Source organism: Idiotropiscis lumnitzeri, chromosome 1 (genome assembly GCF_059441095.1).
Source record: "Idiotropiscis lumnitzeri isolate Australia: NSW breed Sydney's pygmy pipehorse chromosome 1, RoL_Ilum_1.0, whole genome shotgun sequence".
In the NCBI taxonomy this organism is placed as follows: domain Eukaryota; kingdom Metazoa; phylum Chordata; class Actinopteri; order Syngnathiformes; family Syngnathidae; genus Idiotropiscis; species Idiotropiscis lumnitzeri.
This window is the reverse complement of record NC_142391.1, coordinates 35,376,590-35,394,430: the sequence shown is the minus strand read 5'-3', so window position 1 is coordinate 35,394,430 and position 17,841 is coordinate 35,376,590. Positions and strand designations below refer to the sequence as shown.

At 41.4% G+C, this 17,841-nt stretch overlaps 3 protein-coding genes across 10 annotated transcripts; 1 reads left to right on the top strand and 2 right to left on the bottom strand.

The window, feature by feature from the left end:
• Window positions 1-581: 581 nt before the first annotated feature.
• tcn2 (transcobalamin II) lies at window positions 582-4,655 on the bottom strand. Of its 2 annotated transcripts, none has more exons than XM_088297941.1 (10): window positions 4,558-4,655; window positions 4,206-4,273; window positions 2,710-2,899; window positions 2,455-2,624; window positions 2,211-2,363; window positions 1,924-2,126; window positions 1,332-1,506; window positions 1,042-1,222; window positions 855-973; window positions 582-766 (listed from the first exon to the last, which is right to left on the bottom strand). In XM_088297941.1, the coding sequence occupies exons 2-10, from the start codon at window positions 4,261-4,263 to the stop codon at window positions 705-707; spliced, it is 1,311 nt and encodes a 436-aa protein (XP_088154067.1). In that variant the 5' UTR covers window positions 4,264-4,273; window positions 4,558-4,655; the 3' UTR covers window positions 582-704. The 2 variants fall into 2 exon arrangements, with proteins under 2 accessions (XP_088154067.1, XP_088154077.1); XM_088297951.1 differs by having other exon boundaries at window positions 4,521-4,607.
• Window positions 4,562-7,635, top strand: ccdc117 (coiled-coil domain containing 117). Of its 7 annotated transcripts, none has more exons than XM_088297972.1 (6): window positions 4,562-4,974; window positions 5,454-5,573; window positions 5,662-5,709; window positions 5,790-6,053; window positions 6,853-6,993; window positions 7,088-7,635. In XM_088297972.1, exons 1-6 carry the CDS (start codon window positions 4,886-4,888, stop codon window positions 7,311-7,313), a joined length of 888 nt encoding a protein of 295 aa, XP_088154098.1. In that variant the 5' UTR covers window positions 4,562-4,885; the 3' UTR covers window positions 7,314-7,635. The 7 variants fall into 7 exon arrangements, with proteins under 7 accessions (XP_088154098.1, XP_088154109.1, XP_088154082.1 ...); XM_088297983.1 differs by having other exon boundaries at window positions 4,563-4,974; window positions 5,457-5,573; XM_088297956.1 differs by having other exon boundaries at window positions 4,566-4,974; window positions 5,659-5,709.
• Window positions 7,636-7,939: 304 nt separating this feature from the next.
• On the bottom strand, window positions 7,940-15,865 carry LOC148344434 (uncharacterized). The gene is made up of 25 exons (XM_088297932.1): window positions 15,769-15,865; window positions 15,658-15,691; window positions 15,444-15,569; window positions 14,533-14,988; window positions 14,358-14,435; window positions 14,038-14,133; window positions 13,880-13,928; window positions 13,642-13,786; window positions 13,487-13,579; window positions 13,286-13,398; window positions 13,091-13,205; window positions 12,907-13,011; window positions 12,702-12,815; window positions 12,386-12,616; window positions 12,253-12,315; window positions 12,037-12,138; window positions 11,795-11,977; window positions 11,572-11,703; window positions 10,735-10,967; window positions 10,183-10,309; window positions 10,024-10,107; window positions 9,720-9,916; window positions 8,739-8,802; window positions 8,503-8,664; window positions 7,940-8,380 (listed from the first exon to the last, which is right to left on the bottom strand). The coding sequence occupies exons 3-25, from the start codon at window positions 15,490-15,492 to the stop codon at window positions 8,351-8,353; spliced, it is 3,021 nt and encodes a 1,006-aa protein (XP_088154058.1). The 5' UTR covers window positions 15,493-15,569; window positions 15,658-15,691; window positions 15,769-15,865; the 3' UTR covers window positions 7,940-8,350.
• Between the last annotated feature and the right edge of the window lie 1,976 nt (window positions 15,866-17,841).

Below are 17,841 nucleotides of genomic sequence, written 5' to 3'. Positions count from 1 at the left end.
CCAAGTGGACCACGAATCAAAATGTTTGCCCACCCCTGCTCTAAACCGTTTCTCATCTTCCTACCACCCCCACACAATTAAATGTGTCTTGAAGACCTGAAATTGCTCAATTAAATAAATGAATAAATACTCGGGTTTACAATAAATAAAATTGTATGATTCAATCCAGTCAACAAGGATTTTTTTTCCTCATTTATAGGATTAAAGTGCACTTTAAACCCAATATTGCCATGGCCAAGGTATTCAAAATGGCACAATTTGATGTAAACTGGTGATATTTACATGATTTGAAATAAGGCAAAAATACCCACCTTTGGGGAGTTACATTACATTAGCATTTTTCTTCTTTTTTAAAGTAAGCAGGTAGACAAATAGCTGCCAACCAGACAGATACATTTTATAGAGGGCCTTTCAAGGGACCCAACAACATACAAATTGAATTCCCCAGGTCTTAAAATGTCCATAGTGCATTGCTCCAAGCACTTATTTAAGGTAAATTTACACGAAGATTTGCAGAATGGCAATCTCCTTTTAAAATGTATTCATTTGTTTAACAACACATCAGTCATACCCATTAGCAATTTAGTATTATAGACCCATTAGAAACATTTATTCAAATATGGAATTTACACATGATTGGACTGGAAGAAATAAAAGTTGTTTTGGTTCCAAAATGATCACCACCAGCTCACTTGATGGCAATATTAATAACTTGTGTTTTTGAGGGTGATCTTCTGATCCGCTTTCAATTTGTAATCACTGATACCTGAAACAGAAACAGCGTTGAAACCTATGAAGAAAAGACTTAATTTGGTTTTGTATTTTGCGTGACTATGTACAGTGAGTGTTTTCACCTTCAGTGAGACCAGTGCCATCAGAGGAGATGTGCCAGTATGTGCGGTAGCTCTGCCCGGCCCGCTCTCCATTCACCACACTCAAGAATGGTCCCCACAGGCTTGACTCAGTCTCAAACCTGCCACATACCATTTCACATTATTTCAAGAACTCATTGTTAAAACTCACAATATAAAACCGACTCACGTGAAGTCAGCATTTTTTTCCTTGAGGAGTTGAAGGGCCTCCAACAGAGAGCTCCCCTTGGGCACTTCCACTAGATACACAGGGGATTTCCCACTTGATTCCACCACTTCCACTACCACTGCCACTTTGGTCTTACTGGGCAACACGACCACAGGGTCGGCGGGCTCAAGAACCAGTGTGTCTGTATGCAGACATTAAAAGTGATCATACAGGCACTAGCTAAAACTTAAAAAAAAAGTCATGTGCAAATATCACCAGACCACAGATTTAAAGAAAAATGTGGCACACACTGTCTTCATTGAGGCAGTTCTTGCTTTGAACTGTCAAGTAGGATTTCAGCTGCAGAGCAGGCAGGACCTGAGATATGGCCATGGGGTTGTGGTATTTGTTGCCTCTGGCATCTCTTCTCATGGCCTCCATTGAAGCATCACACTCCAACACGGGGCTGCCCATTGCCAGTAAAGCCTGAACAACATTCAGGACGATTTATTTGGGCTTAGAATGATGCAAAAACAGGAAATAAGATACTTCCAAGGTTGAATACAATCCGGTTAAATGTCATCTCTTTTCAATAGCACTTGTCCTTATTCATATCATGAGTGAGCTAGAGACTAATCCATCTGACTTTTGGCAGGGTGCAGGGTACTGTATACCCTGGCCCGGTCACCAGTCAGTGACATGTAGACAAATTATTGGCTTTCACATCTCTAGACAATTTAGAGCCTTCAATTAACCTAACGGCATTTTATGTGGAGGGGAAAAAAAAACATGCAAGCACGAGGAGAACGTGCAAACTCCACAGCAAAACACCAAAGCTCAGAAATGTGACATGCTACATAGCACTGTCGAGTTCGGCGGTTCCACTATAAAAATGGATCTCACTTGTACGGCGAGGCCAGTGCTGAACTCATTGCCAATATGACCATCGACCCTTTGTGATGCCAAGAGCTTCTGCTTGATCTTGGTCAAGGCCACATCAAGCTCAGCAGCATTGTGTATAGTGCAAGGGGATTTCTTCACATTGCAAAGTGTGTTCTCAAAATTCTTCACACACTGGAGGGCCATTGCGGCCATGGCATATGTATCTACAAAACAGAAGTAGGAGAGGCCTGGATGCAATTATCAGAATTATCCAGCAGTGAGCATGTATCCAAAAGTGGTTTACCCACCAATGCTCACACTGTCTCCATGCATAAAGTGCTCATGTTCGACTGCCTTGATGAGTTTGTTGATGACGTGGTGGTTGACCCTGACGCCGCTCACGCATAGAGCGAGCACACCCAATGAATACTGGTAATAGTTGGTCAAAGGGCGTTGGCTGACTGCAGAGGGGAGATGACAAAAAATAAAAAATAAAAATACAGTTTTTGCAAGACGATCAACTTTAGTACAACAAAAAAGTGGTCAACAAACAAGTAATGTATTCTTTCTCTTGTTCCATCCGATCCTTGAGGTGTATCAGCAGAGTTTCACTCTTGTCGCCTACAGTGAAGGTGATTGTGTTGAGGTCATAGCAAGACGACTTTAAGGCCAGAGTGTACAATGCCAAGCGGCCAACCACAGGTTGAATCCCAGAGAGGGAGCTAAAAAACATGCAGGTCACGGTCATGACAAGATTAGGAAGACATTCAAACATCTACACAAAAAATGGCAATTCTGACAAATTACCTGAGAATGTCATTATGTAAATGAGTTGTCAGTCTATTTAAGTGCTCTTGCTCTTTTAAAAGGTTGTGGAACTCTGATAGGCGTAATGCCAAGTGGACACTGGGATTAGGAAGTCCTTCCCGTTCCTCCAGAGAGCGCAGAAGATCTTTATTCAGGGAAAGCAGCAACTCATGGTTGGATGACGAAGTATCTAGGTTAAAACATACATAAAAATGTCAGTGTGCGCAGAAACTGCAGTTTGCTGACGTCAACACAAAGGCTCAAAGTGTGGCAAGGTCAGAACTGCTACCTCAGCAATAACATCAGGATGAAACTAAAGGCACATGGAATTGGTCTCTTATGCAATATAACATGCATAGAAAGTTATTAAATCTTTTCAATATTCAAACTACAAGTGATTACTCCTTGGCTCAACTTTTGAAAGGCCAAATAAACCACAACATAATGACTATTTGCACATTATAATAAGATCCAATAAAAGCACTGAATCAATAATTGTGACTTTACAAAGATGATGCTCGGTTTTAAATTTACACAGTGATGTGGATGTAACGCCACACTCTAGCGTAGTGACATCTGTGTGAAATATTGATAATATCACAACTAAATTTTAGACACCAGGCCAATTCTACTCTTGCATAAACTACAATCCAATAATAACTAGCTCTATAAAAAAATCTAAACTGAACTTAATTAGGTGATGCACAAGTGCGCCACAGTACATTAACCAATTTAACTTAACTCATTCCCAGAAATAACTTAAAGTCTCCCTTCAATTGCTGCATGTATCACATTTGTATCAAAGTAATCAGGCCCACACGCAAAGCACAGTCAAACGTTTGGACACACTAAATTCCAGTACTATTGAATGAGAAACTTGCGAAACCTTCTGGATACTAGTGTGTTTTTTTATACACACTTGGTGGCGAGTGAATGTGAAATGCACCTTTGCTCACAAAAGATTGGGCAACTGCCCATTTTTTAAAACTTGTTTGAAGACATTCTTCATTAATTTGCTTTCGACGCAACTTGACTGGTCACTGTTCTGCTTTTTTCTTGTGTCGACTGTATGTGTTAGTATCATAAATTGTATTTTAGTTTACTGCATTCACTGTCGTGGTTATTGAATGATTACCGTATTATATTATACTCCGTTAAGCGCTTTGTTACAACTGCAGCTGTTGTGAATTGCACTTTACAAATAAAGTTGCATTGTATATTACTCATAAGGGAATTGCAAAATGGGGGAACGTCCAGAACAGTGAGTCATGTTTGTTTTTTACCTGGAACCTTCCCATTTCACACACTTCCAGCAAATAGCAAGTTTTGATTGAGGTAAAATTCATCAAGATCTTATTTTGACCACTGTTTTATTTTCAAGTGAACATCGATTTTATCAGAATTGTAACGGATTTTTTTATGTGCATTAAAAAAAGACATTTCAAGTCATTGCAAGAGTCACTTAAAAACAACTGTAGTGTGTTCATAACACTTACCACAAGGTAAAGTGGAGGCCGACGCCAGCAGCCCAAAAACAATAACAAAATGATACATCCTGGATTCCCTTAAAAAAAAAAGACAAAAATGAACACTAATCTCCTTAAGTGTTCAAACAAATAACACAACGTCCAGAAGTGGTCGAATCAACAACACAATGTCCTGAAGTGTTTATCCACTGTTAAATGTGCAGAAAACAGTTCAATTGTCAATCGAAGCCGCAATTAATCTCCACTAACGTCTTACATAGAAAAAAAGCTTTTGGTGACGTCATGTGAATGTGGCCTATAATCAGAAGGTTATTTATGTCAGACCTTTGTAAGCGTTTGGCAATGTCGAGTCATGTGTTACCTCCAGAGAGCGTCAGTCAAAAGTAAAGAGGCAAGTTTGGGGGGTGGTCGGATAAGAGCGCTACAGTGTCACGTGACTTGCCATTTGCGACGACAGAGGAGCAGCTAGACAACCACCCGGAAATTGGGGGGGATCTATTCGTACGTTCACCAAAGTTCTGTATTGCCCGACAGTGTTGGTGTCAGAGAGGAAACAACGATCAAATTTCAAGAGTCAATGTTTTGACGAACGACATTTCTTATTCCCGCTGTCGATTCGCGGAAAACTACAACACCCATAGGTCCTTGCGCGTTTTCCAGAAGCTGCTCGACTCTTCCGGCGCGTCTGGATGGTGCTATGTCCAACTACCCGTGAGTTTACAGCGCGCTGCGAGGACCGAACATTGGACGCTTCTTGCAAATCGGGTCACTTTACTAGGTTAGTAAGGTTGCGAACGTTCAGTGCTTTCTTTTTTTTCTTAAAGTGGTATTGAACGAAATGGACACACGCTAGCAAAAAGAAAACAAAACAACATTGCAAAAAGGGGCAGGGCAGTTGGTTGCACTTGGTCGATTCACTAAAGGTCTCATTTTAGTCACCAGTTGCAATTCAGATGAATGATGATGTGATTCGTATAACGTTTTAACAGTAGCTACGACTATTTGTACAGGTAGTCTCAGAAGTATTGTATGAGCAGCTCATTCCGGACAGTTGGCCCAGTGTAGACAGATCCGGCTTGTTTACCAACATTCAAATTGCACAAATTACTTGTAAGTGCTCAGTAGTAAGGCGACATTTCTAAGGATCAAAACTGTTTGTAATTACCGTTCCACATTTCACCTACAATGTTTTTTGAATGAGTTTTTTAATGATAATTTCGCCGACTGGACCATCATGCATCATTTGGCGCCCTCAAGCAGCCGGCTGGGTTTTCAACCAAGCATGTACACGTTCTCGGGGCCCTCAAGCCTACCTGAATTAGATCTCGGAACTCCAAGTACATCTGTCCATCTACAGAGAGGAACACTGTCAAACAGGTAATGATTCATTTCATTATTTGGATACATTATTCCCAACAGTTTGCTGCCAATGTGATCATTTGTACATTATTTGTCCTCATAGCAGTTGGGAGACAAGGTGCCTCAGGAAGCACAGGAGGAGAGTTGATGATGAGTATGTATCAGACAACTTTAGTTATCATTCAATGAAAGCATGTTAAATGTTTTTCCCAATTCCTTTTCCTATTCTTTTAGGGGATGTCTTGCTAAAAGGAGGAGATTAACATCGGAAACCGAGTTGGACATTTCGCACATCACCGGAAGACCTGACTGGCCTCCTCCAAACAATTGCCCTCCTTTGTGTACCCAACAAGCCAATCATGCACCACCGCAGCCTTGCCCAGCCCCTCACAAGCTGACTCCATTGCTGTCCCCCTCTTCCTTGTCTCGACCTGTGACAGACAACTCCTGCATGGAGATCGAGGAAGCTCAGAGGAGACTTCGGGAGATTGAAAACAGGTATGAAAGATGGTGGGGAAACGGTATACTTGAAATTCAAATGTATTTAATACTTTAATATGCCAAAAGGTAATATGGCTACTGATATATTTTTCTATTCAGAAGAATACTCGTAATAATTTTGGTGTGTATATCAGTAATTTGTGCGTGGTTCTTCATGACCAGCTGATCACTTTGGTCACTAAAATTGTAATGAGAAATGTCCTTGCCGTATCAACTAAGCGTAGCCTGTATAACAACTTTAGTTTTATTTTTCCACTCCAAGTTAGTGGTTGCAAGGTTGATATGTTAAAGTATCACACAAGAACATCATTAAAGGCCTTTTTCACACTGTGCTTACCATAGTGCAGTGTGTCATCGACCTACCCATTCATTGGTCAATCAATATTCTCGCACAGTCAATAGGAGAGGTCGTGGCCAACTGAATTCATAGTAACAACAACAACAGATTATAGCGAAGCTGCACAGTTAAAACAAAATGTGGGGGGGGAAATTCACGTGCGTTCCAGTGTAATGAGCTTGGGGATACAAGAGTGAGACTAAGCGATAGAGATACAAGCAATGCCAGGGCTTTCCTCATGTAACAGTGATAAATACACATTGCCAAGCTGTGGCCCACTTTACATCCAAACCATCAGGAAAATGCACAAGGCTACTTCCTTTATAGTCGCCTAGCAACCAGTGACAAATATGGGCAAGTTTGCACGTTGCTGCGTCCCTGTGCCCTACCCTGTAGTGGGCGTCTTGAAAACCAAGTGCAGTGTGTTAAGGACCTTAAGACTGATCTATTATTGACTAGAATAACGCTGGAAGACGATGACGAGGATCTCGATGTGGAGCCAGTCCAACGAAGGCCGGTGTTGGTCATCTCGGACAGTTTGAAGGAAGGCCTGCAGCGAGGGATCAGTGACATTCTCCCACACACAGTCGCCCAATCTGTGTATGTCCTCCTCTACTTTCAGACTGTAATATAAAAAATACAAAATGAACAAATGCTCTCTGGACATTTCAATGTGCCACTGTCTCCTGTTTAGGAGCCATTCCTGCATGGAGTTGGTGTTGTGGCGGCCACCCGAAGACCCCTTCTGTCGCAGACTAAAAGGCTCCTTCCAGAAACAGAGGAAACAACAGACTGTTTTGCAACAACCCCCCACTCCGTGCCCTTCGCCCACGCCACACAGCGCACATGCGGACACACACTGTTCTCTCCATAACTTTCCCGTTGAAGAAAGCTGTGGAGAGGAGGACATGGAAATGTAAGAAGGTGTATGTCTGCTTTTGTACGTGTCTGGACATGTCATGCTTGGGGCTCACTTGGTCACGTCAAAAATTTGTTGGAATCATCCACTGCTTTGGTCACATTTGGCCAGACAACTCATTAAAACTTGTTTGTATTTCATAGCATCATTCACACAGCCTGTGTCAAGGTCAAGGAATACGATTCCTCTTAGCACTTCTAAATATTGCCAATGTTAGTAAACATTACACTGTTTGGAAGTGTTTTTAATTCATCACCACAGTGAGCAGCCCCTGATTTTGTAGCCTTTTGCCATCTTGAATAGGAACGTGATTTCCTCAGTGTTCATAATGACTGTATAAAAGCTGTATTTGTTGCAAGTGAAGGATAATATTTCTATATTGCTAAGCACGTATGCTATGTGAGGTTTGACGAGTTTATTAAATCCTGGAAATTTCCTTTTAATTTGATTTGTGTTTTCCTGCATGCGTGCAGCAGTATTCCAAATGAGACATGTTTAGTACTTTGTATTTGTTTTCTAATAAAAGTGTGCTTCATCCTTTTTTTTCAAACGTGCTAGGCAGTATACATGCAAAACCAAACCATCCTTTGACAACACCGATCCCACTTCTGGTATTAAACTCATTCATAAAGTTGATGAAATGTTTATTACAAAAGTTGAATGTAAATTCCATATTGTGTCTTTGCACCGTTTGTCCTTCATGTGTACAATTTAACATTATGTAACGTTTATGAGCATGTGAGGGATTCCCACAAAGAGCTTTATGAGATTTTTCATGTTCAATGTGTAAACCTCTGGAACGTTGAGCCATAAAACCTTGACACAGAGGAAAGTTCAAAAGATGACTAAACATTTGCTTGTGTCATTTGTCACTGTGACCTGCTATCTTAAGTACAGGCAGCAGCGAACGATTCATCGTTGTACAGTGATGCAAAAAATGCATAGCTTAAACTGATAAACACTTTGAAAGACAGTAATACTGGTAAGCATGTGGCGTTTCAAGTCAATAACTTGTGGCCGGCCTGATGGATGAGGGACTCAAGCTTTCCAACTCTCTTGATGGTTGAGCTACAAAACAAACAGAATTGAGCAGTAATGATAAATTATTCGGGAAAACGGAGACTACATTGCACACCGAAAATGGTAGAAGCACATTTGTGATGAGCATGCAAGAGGAAGAATGCACTCACCGTAGGAAGGCTTGGTCCTGTTGGCATCCATGTCTGGTGCTCTACACGGAGCTGCTTGACTCTGCTCTGCAAGTAATGCACAAGTTTTAATGAGGCCACGTCTGAGGGCGGCTGAGCGGCGGAAACGAAGGTCAAGCGGTCGGAATGGTGAGCATGATGATGCTGATGGAAACAAAATAAAAACTTCCTAGACACTGTTTCCACACTTGTAATTTCCCGAAAATGAGGAATGGTACCTTTGCACTAAGCTTTTTCTGACCCTCCATCCTCAGCTTTTCCTCTTCATTCGTTGATGTCATTCTGAAAAAGAAGCACCATCACATATTTGGAGAGTGAGTGTTTGCCGTTACTGAACAGTGGAGGTGTTAGCTGACACACAGAGTGGCCTACAAAGTGCATATGTTAGATAAATGGACTAATCTACTGCTATAGTATATCACTGTGAAATATCACTTCGAACGGAGGTGAGATCATGCCGGTTAGAAGCAATTTTGGTTACAAACTATTCTTCAACAGGTTCCTACACCGTTTACCTGCCCCTTAACAACTTTGTTCTGCACCTGTGGGATGAACAAAAATGAATCACATTTTAAATCTCTTCAACACTCAGTGAAACTGAAAGGATATATTTCTCCTTTAGTGGCGCAATTCACCGTGCATTGTGTGTCTAATGCAGTCACTGCAGTTGCATTGTAATACAATTGAATTTCAAAGCAAAGTCCATTTATACCTGCAGTTAGATTGAAAGTGGAACTCACCTTATACAGATTTATTAAACATAGGAAAATACTTTCACAACGCCAATTACTATATTTAGTTTTAGGATTGTTTATATAATAGTATACATGACTTGAGGTGGTGAATATTTCATTCTGTATGCAGCAATCTATAAGCCTCTATGAGTTTCACTTTTTGAATTGAACTAGTAAAAATATTTCCAGGGTATTAATTTAAAAAAAAAATACAAAAAAAAAAAAAAAAAAATATATATATATATATATATATATAAATACATGATGTCAAAATGGTTCATTTGATAGCACCCTTTTTAGTATAATGCAGTCTAGTTTTACATCACTGCAAAGTAGGGCAGCTTATACACTTCTTGTTCTGCTTTGATCCGTGCCAGTGAGATGAATTAAGCAGTCTTCTGAGGGTTAAAACCCAAAAAACTGCTGCGCTTTGAGAGAGACATTTTGCCCTGATACACAAGTCACCTTTCCAGTTCAGCTGTCAACTCTTCCTCAAACTTGCAGGCCAGTCGAGTGGTGGTCTGTTCCTTCCACAGAGTCATGTTCCTCTGGACTTGCCTCAGCTCCATGTCTTTGGCCTCCAGTTGCTTGCGAAGTGAGGCCTCCAGTCCGCCGTCACTCACATGAGACCATTTCAAACTACTCAGCTCCTCAATGTGATCCTGGGTCAATGAAATTGGACATTTGAATTTTCCAGCTATCCATTTTGGATACACTCAGGCAAGTATTTTAACACAACCGCCCCCACATACGGAAGGAAGTGTTACACCTGAATGAGACGTTCCTTCAGAGAATCCAAGGCTTGGTTTCGCTCCGTCCTCATCTGTTCCCTCTGAATCCTCAACTCTCGCTCCTGGAAGTAAACTCGGACCAATTTAGCTGTCCATCAACTGGGCTGCAGGAAGATATTCACTCAACCAAACTATACCTTGTCTTTGAGCAACTGTTTACTTGCTTGTCTTTGAGAATCCAACTCTTGATGCAGGTGTTCAATCAAATGTGTCAAAGGGTCTCGTTGAGCTTTCAGTTGCATAAGAGCCTCATCTATGGTCGCGCTGTAACATGCAAAGCATTATGGATGAATGCAGCCACTAAACCAGTTATTTCCAACTGAAGGGTCAAGAAAAAGTGAGTTGGAAAATTTTACAAGGGGTCCTTAGTTTACTACAGCTGTGGCAAATTACATTTTGAGGCAAAGAATTGCGCGCAGTGAAGTCATTTGTACTTTGACGTAAGAAAATGTGCAGCACAATAAAGTATATTCAGTTATCACCACTGTGTTGTTACATATTCATTGACTATAAACGTTTTTGAAACTAATAGTCACTACAACTATGACTGTGGTAGCAGGCAATTTTTGAACAGGACATTTGCCTTTTTGTTTTTCTATGAAACTGTTGAGTGTCTTTGCGATCATAGGGTGGTGCACATTGGAGAGTGAGAAAAGTTTAGAAAACTGCACCTGAGAGGGAAATTATACCTAGGAGGGAGCTGCACACTATACTGTTGGCCTCCATTCTTCTCTATTAAGAGGTGTAGAAACTGCCACTCCGCTACCAGCTCCCGAGTCCAGAGGGCGAACTGCTGCTGCTGCTCAGCTTTGGCTTCATTATGGCTGATCTGCTGCTCTTCAAGCATCCTGCCAATCCTCGCCGTTTCTCCCTCGGCCTGCTGCACAGCCTGCTCGAGCCGCAGCACGGTCTTCTCACTTTCCTATAAGAGCCAGACTTGTTAACCTTTTGGCGGCAGAGGCACAACATAAAAATGAAGGGTTGTTTTCCTAACTCACTCACTGTGTAGCTGTGGATTTTGAGCTGACCCGAAGTTGGGCTAATTTTTTATAACCCAGCAGATGGGTTGGAGATTGGATTTGAGGATCTGAGGTGATTCCAGTTTTGTGGACTGAAATTCAATTCAATTTAATGGAACATTGTCTCAGTGGGTAACATCTGCCACAGGGACAGCGGTTCAAATCCCAGTTAGGGTGGACGGCCCCCAGATGGAGAATGGCTGAGTTGTGTCAGAAACGCCATGAAACGGCATAAAAACTGTGCTAATAAAATTAGTCTTAAGGTATGCGGATAACCTGGTAAGACGTTTCTTGGTAGCTTTAACTCATCAACAACACATTTTTCCCCTTGTTGGATAAAAATCTTGATCCACCATGCTGGGTCAAAACCTCTAACCAACACCCTGAGTATAAATAGCCCAGCATTGGCTCGGTCCTTTTTGAACCCAGCGCTTGGTTTGCTATATCACCCAATTTAGGTTACTTTTGAGCACTTTGAAGAGTGTGGTCTTAGAAGTCATCTTGCACCTGCAGCATGTCTTTCTGCAACTTGTCCAGCTCGTCCTGCTGCTCCTGCTTGAGTGACCTGCAAATCACAGAGAGCAGCGACTCCTGTTCTCGCTGCTGTACGCAGCGCTCAGCCTCCAGATCCTGCACTCGCTTATGAAAGTGAAAGTAAGAAGAACCGCTAATGGCATTGGAAATAGATCTACGGTTGCGTCACATGCCTAATTGTTGGAAGTCAACTTACAGTCTGTAGTTGCGCCACTTGACGCTGAAGCGCAAGCGCATTGCTTTTCTCTCGATGCATCTCACTCCTCGCTGTTTCCAAGCTCCTCCTGTTCTGCTCTTCCAGTAATCCACAGTGGAAGTGTACAGCTGCAATCTTGTCCGCCTCGAACTTCTGCCTCTCCTCATCTATGGCTTTTTGCATCTGAATGAGACAGAGTACAGCGTTCACGTAATGCAGTCATTGAGAGTTTGGTCCAGTACCTTCTGTAACGTTTGCACATGCAGCTCTTCTTCACGTTTCCTTGACTCCTCCTTCTGGTGCTCCAGGGAATTCTTCAGTGCCTTTGCTCCATCTTTCTTTAGCTGCCAATATTTGATCAAGCACATATTTTCATCATGATTCCGCTGTGTTTCTACACACTTCACTCAGTCATCTTGTTTTATCTTCACTGAGCTACTTTTAAGGAGATTTCTCACCTTTTGTATTTGCTGCTCTTGCAGCGTGACTAAATCTTTCCTCTGTTGCTTCAGCGCTGCCTCCTGAAATATTTTGTGAATTTTTATTGGAATATTACAGATAACGGCTCCTGTTATAATTCGAAATGCGTACCATCATTGCGTGCGCGTGTTCTCTGGCTTCTTGAACAGCACTGTGCTGCTGGCTTTTCAGGAAGTCAAGCTCTCCCTTCAGTCTGTCTCTTTCTCTTTGCAAACTTCCATGCTGCTCTTGTAGATCTTGCAGTTGTTGCTCCTTCTGGCCCAACATTTTCTCCAGCATGTCCACCTTGACTGTGCATGCTCCAAGTTTTCCCTGTAGCTCCTGTGCTTGAAATCCAAGAGCCTAAGTGAAATAAAAACGGTGCTTCAGTAAAAGTATTACACAGATTTGCTGGACTGGAAATAGGAGCACAATTCCAAATAATCACCTCTGTCTCCTTCTTTTTTTGCTTCTGCGTTTCCTCGAGACAAGAACATCTGTTTCTCAGTGAAGTCTCTGCTTCTGAGGTCCTCAGCAGTTCCTCACAAGTTTCCTCCAGCATCTGTTCAATATAATAATATGAACACAAAAGTAAAGACTTGGAATATTTGATGTATCTGAATTGGTTGTGATATTAGGAAGGAATACTGCACTTGTTGCATGGATTCCTGCTTCTCTCTCGCTCGGCGTTGCTCAGAGAATAGTTCCGCTTTGGCACACGCTAACTGTCTCTCCAGCTCAGACATCGCTCTGTTGGTCTGTTTGTGAAGCAGTTGGACTAATAAGTGAAATGTGTCGAGAAAATACCCGCCGACTCTGCTGAACAACTGTTACCACCTTCTCCGCGCTGGGCAGTTGCTGGAGTCGTTCTTTCTTCTTTAGTTCATCTTGCAAATTTCGGACTTCAGAGAGGTAGGACTCTTTTTGACCCTGAAGTTTTTGCAACTGGGAACTGTATAACACGTTACGCAACTCTTTGACACAATTGTGTCTCACCTCAGTACTGCATTATGCTGATGTTTGAATTCATACCTTAGTGAGTCTATCTCGGCCTTACAATCTTTCAGCAGGACCTCTAATTGCTTCTTCTCTGTTTGTAGGTGCCCAGTTTCTGCACTGAGTCGCTCTAGATCATGAAAGGTGTGCTGGGGGCAAGTAGGAGGCGGGGATTTGTAACTGGAACACACTTTCAATTTTTCTGATAAATGGCAGACTGAATCATTTACACTGTACCTTTCTTCTCAATTGCAGCTCAGAAAGGGAGAGTTCAACCTCAGATAAATGAGACTTTTTCATGCGTAGCGTCTCCTCCTCTTTTTCACATCTCTAAATCAGACAAACAAAGCGATGGTTTGCTGACACGCAGCTGACAGAAGGCAGAAACATACTTGTCTGAGTGAGGAGAGGCGCCCGCTCATCTTCCCCCAAGCTGAGTGCATCTTCTCTGACGCCTTCTCAAGCCTGTACCGCCTGCTCCAGTGTCCATTTGATTCTTCGTCAGTGTCCTTTTCATCATCCCCCAAAGACTTAGTTCTACAGACGAAAAATAAAATATACGCGTAAAAACTTCACATTTATAGACCAATATACAAAGTGTACTTTGCTGTGCTCGTCCTTTGTTCTTACCTGCACGTTTGCTGCGCTTCAAGAAGAGTAGTTTTGTTTTGGAAAGCCCCTGTGCAGACAAAGAATTAGATTTTGCTCTTCGTTGCACATCTGATCGGATGTACACTTTTGCTAGTTGATATTGTCTCCTTTCATCTACATTGTCGGTCAACTCTTACCAGCTCGTCTGCGGAGGTGCTTCCTGACTTGATCTGTACAGACCGAATCAAGGTCACTGTCAACGGATACCGAGTCAAAATTCCACACAGGTACTCCTGTGACACAAAGGACAACATTGTAAAGTACAGACATGCTAACCACTAAGTCAGTGTGCAATGTGCAACTCACGATAATAAACTGATTAATAATTATTTTAACATTTCGCTGATGGTGTCATTCAAAACTGATCCTTGTTGTCTTGGAAAGATACAACTCTAGCGTTGGACTGTACGGGTACACGTAAACAGCGCACGCAAATGCAGTACTGCGTGTTCGGTACCTGCCAAGAACCTGGTCTTCGGAGAAGAAATGTGCTTTGGGTTCTGATGTTCTTTTTCAACCTCAGTGCTGCGAAAGACTGAAAGACAAAAAATGGCTCTCATTTGACACGAGTCACAAAACTGACACCAGGACGACTCTGTTGGGTTTTGTGTCAGTGACTATTCATTTCTCACCAGTAGATGAAGTCTGAACTCCAGATGTTTCAGAAGGACATTTTTTTAGTTCCTCACTATGTTCTGGCTTGTATTGGAAAAAGACAATGCTAGTGTTTGTAGTTGCTTCACTTCTGTTACAGTTTTGACTATTTTGGTGACTCAGACAAGGGTCCACGTCAGATGTCATCAAAGCCTGCTCCTGTTTGTCGAGCTCTTTAAGGCTCTCGTCTGGTAATGCCATTTCAACCATCTCCTCTCTAAAGCACCTCGCAAAATCTTCAGTGCAAATACTTTCTGAAGGTGGATGAGAGCCACTTGAGATTGTCCCTTGCTTACAGGTGTCTCCAAGAAGTCTCTCTAGTCTCCACAAAATCTGTTCCTTGTGAGACTCCATTTGCACTTTGTTGCTTGTCCATACATCCAGTCCCCACGTGGCCACCTCATGTGTTGCAGGAGCCACTGAACTCGTGCTAGCTACAGGAAACGAGAAAAGAGTCATACAGGAGCAACATTTTTAGATCTTCAAGGTTGAACTGGGCGACCACTAAATTTGTTCATTTAAATGAACAACTTCTAGCGGTCCGTGCAAATTACAAAAAAGCTCATTGCTATTAACATGAGCATAATATATGAACTAAAACATTGTATATCTCAATACCTAGATTTCAATTTTGTTAATGGTTTCATCCAGATAGAGATGTCAATTTAAAAGAACTCTCCCCATTAAGTAAAATAAACATCAAATTATTGATCTAGTAGTTTAGAAGTCATCACAGAATTGTGATAGGAACATCTTTGAAATAATAATTCATCGGGTTGATTGCGACAAAAACTGGTGGCAGGAATGACAAGTTACAACAAAATAAAAATTTTCTGCAATAAACCCAGTAGGCCAAAAATCACGTTTTCTCCTGGTTGTTACTTCTTACCCGCTGTTTGTTCCACTGCTGGAGTGACTTGCAGATCTAAACGAGACATGGGGGTAACGTTTGTGTGGGACACTGTGCTGCCAAGACCGGTGTCTTTGCTCAGGGACTGACTCAAGCAAAGTGGTGCTGAACACAATGTGTGAAAAAAAACAAAAAAACACAATCAACCATCACACAAAAACAACATTCAAATATTTCACGAGGTGTGCGTTACCTGAATCAATGTGGTCATGCTGCTGATGCGTGACCTGTTTGTATTTATTCAATCAGGTTAATTGGCTCGGTGAATATTTTATATCTGATTTAGAACAGAAAAAAAACTGACTTGGAGCTTCCCCAGCTGAGCATCAATGGCATCCAGCAGGAAGTCACAGGGGTCCGCTCTGAGAGGTGCTCGACCAGGTTCCAACCCACTGCTGCTGTTCTGTTGGTCTTTTAGGACAGAAATCACAGCGTGTCTACAACTTAGCTGCATATACTGTATACACACAAATGGGTGACTGCACTTTTATAACCACATACCTGAGTGAAATTCATTGTTGTCCCCAGCGTCATGGTTTATTTGCTCCATGTTGTACTGGATATACAAATGTAATCCCAATAAGGCTGATGGGTCGCGATGTTGCTAGGTTGTCGTGGAAACCAAAGCAATGGGGCTTCAAGAGCTCCTATCGCTTGCAAATCACGCACATGCTGACTCACTAACTTAATTGTACTCTTTCCAGTGCCCGATAAAGTTATATAAAGCATAGCATATCGGGGTGAAACGAGCGATGTTTTTGTAACGGGTCGAGACCACAATGCGGGCGTTTGTTGGTTGCCATGGAAACCGCGCACGACCTATTCAAAGTTTAGCGAGTATTAGCAAACACCAGATAGGAGCGTTGGCAGCTAATATGCTGGAAGAGCAGAAAAAGTAGAGTGCAAGTACACTGTATATGTGTGGATATGCACAACGATTACAAATAATTGTAAATTACGAGGATAAGCAGCTCGAATGATTGATTGTTAAAAGTACTGTATAAGTGTTGGACAATCGGTGAAAGATATTTCGTGTATCAAAATGAGAGAGAGAGAGAGAGAGAGAGAGAGAGAGAGAGAGAGAGAGAGAGAGAGAGAGAGAGAGAGAGAGAGAGAGAAAGAAAAAATAAAGAATACATTGTAATTAACCAATTTTCGGGAAGAAATGTTAAATGAACGCAACAATGGATGAAACAATCACAGAACTGACAATGTAAATGTTCCATGGGATTAACGAACAGAGTAGCGTGTTGTGTGGCGCACAAACCCTAATTTGCCCACACCTGATTTTGACAGTGTGGAAGAACAAAACATTACTTCCCACTTGATTCACTTCATTGACAATGTTATCTACATTTTTGGGGTACCGTACACAAATCTGTATTCCTCAAAGACGCAGGCTCCCAATCCTTTGCATGATGTCAAATGTAATTTGTTGCTACTATTGAGAAATAAAAACACATACGCAGTATCAACAACTTTGTTTTTATTGTTGTGCCTTAGTTGTTATAAGACAATGTTAGAAAGTGAGGGAAAATACACAATTTATGCAAAAACAACAACCTCGAAATTGTAATTTAAATCTGAATATACCTACAGACAGTGTAATAGAGAAGTGAGAGAATTCAAGGCATGTCAGCAACCTTTCATATTTCTACCCGACTGCTGTCGCATTGTGTTGAATTAAATTTTTACACTGAGTAAGATCAGCAGCATTTACCTAAGAAAACCACAGGTCACAGTCCCAGTAGAATTTAGTTTGGACAAGGCAAGAGAAACATTTGCATCTTTCAAAACATTTTACATCTGCCTCGGAATTATTTTCAAACTGGAAGAAATTGAGTGCCATCAGAGCACACTAAATATGCCACATTATACAAACAAACTGTATAAATATTCAAACATTAGAATAATGGCACCCACGAGAAGGTAAAAAAAAACATCCCAAAATTAAAGCTGAAATCACACCAAGAGTAAGGTGAGCAATGCTAAAAGAGAACCCCATCAAGAAAGGAGAGGCATGTGAAAATATTGTTTAATCTACAGCACACCTCTACATACACTTTGGTTGTTTTTTTCCCCTTTCTGCATGAGACTGAAAAATGACTTGTGTGTTATTGCTACAGACGTGTGATCTTGCACAGCCAATGTCACAATCTATTATGGATTTTGGGACGACACTGATGAAATGGATGTTATTTCTCTTTTTCATTCAAAAGGCGCCATGTATTTGAATTTTTTTTTCAATTTGAAAAGTTGTGAATCACTGAACCTCAATCTGAGCAAAAATAGACATACTTTCTATTTGTGCGACAGTCAACTGCTAATGAGTTCCTTCTAATTATTCAAAAAAATATGTTTATAACAAAACAAAAAC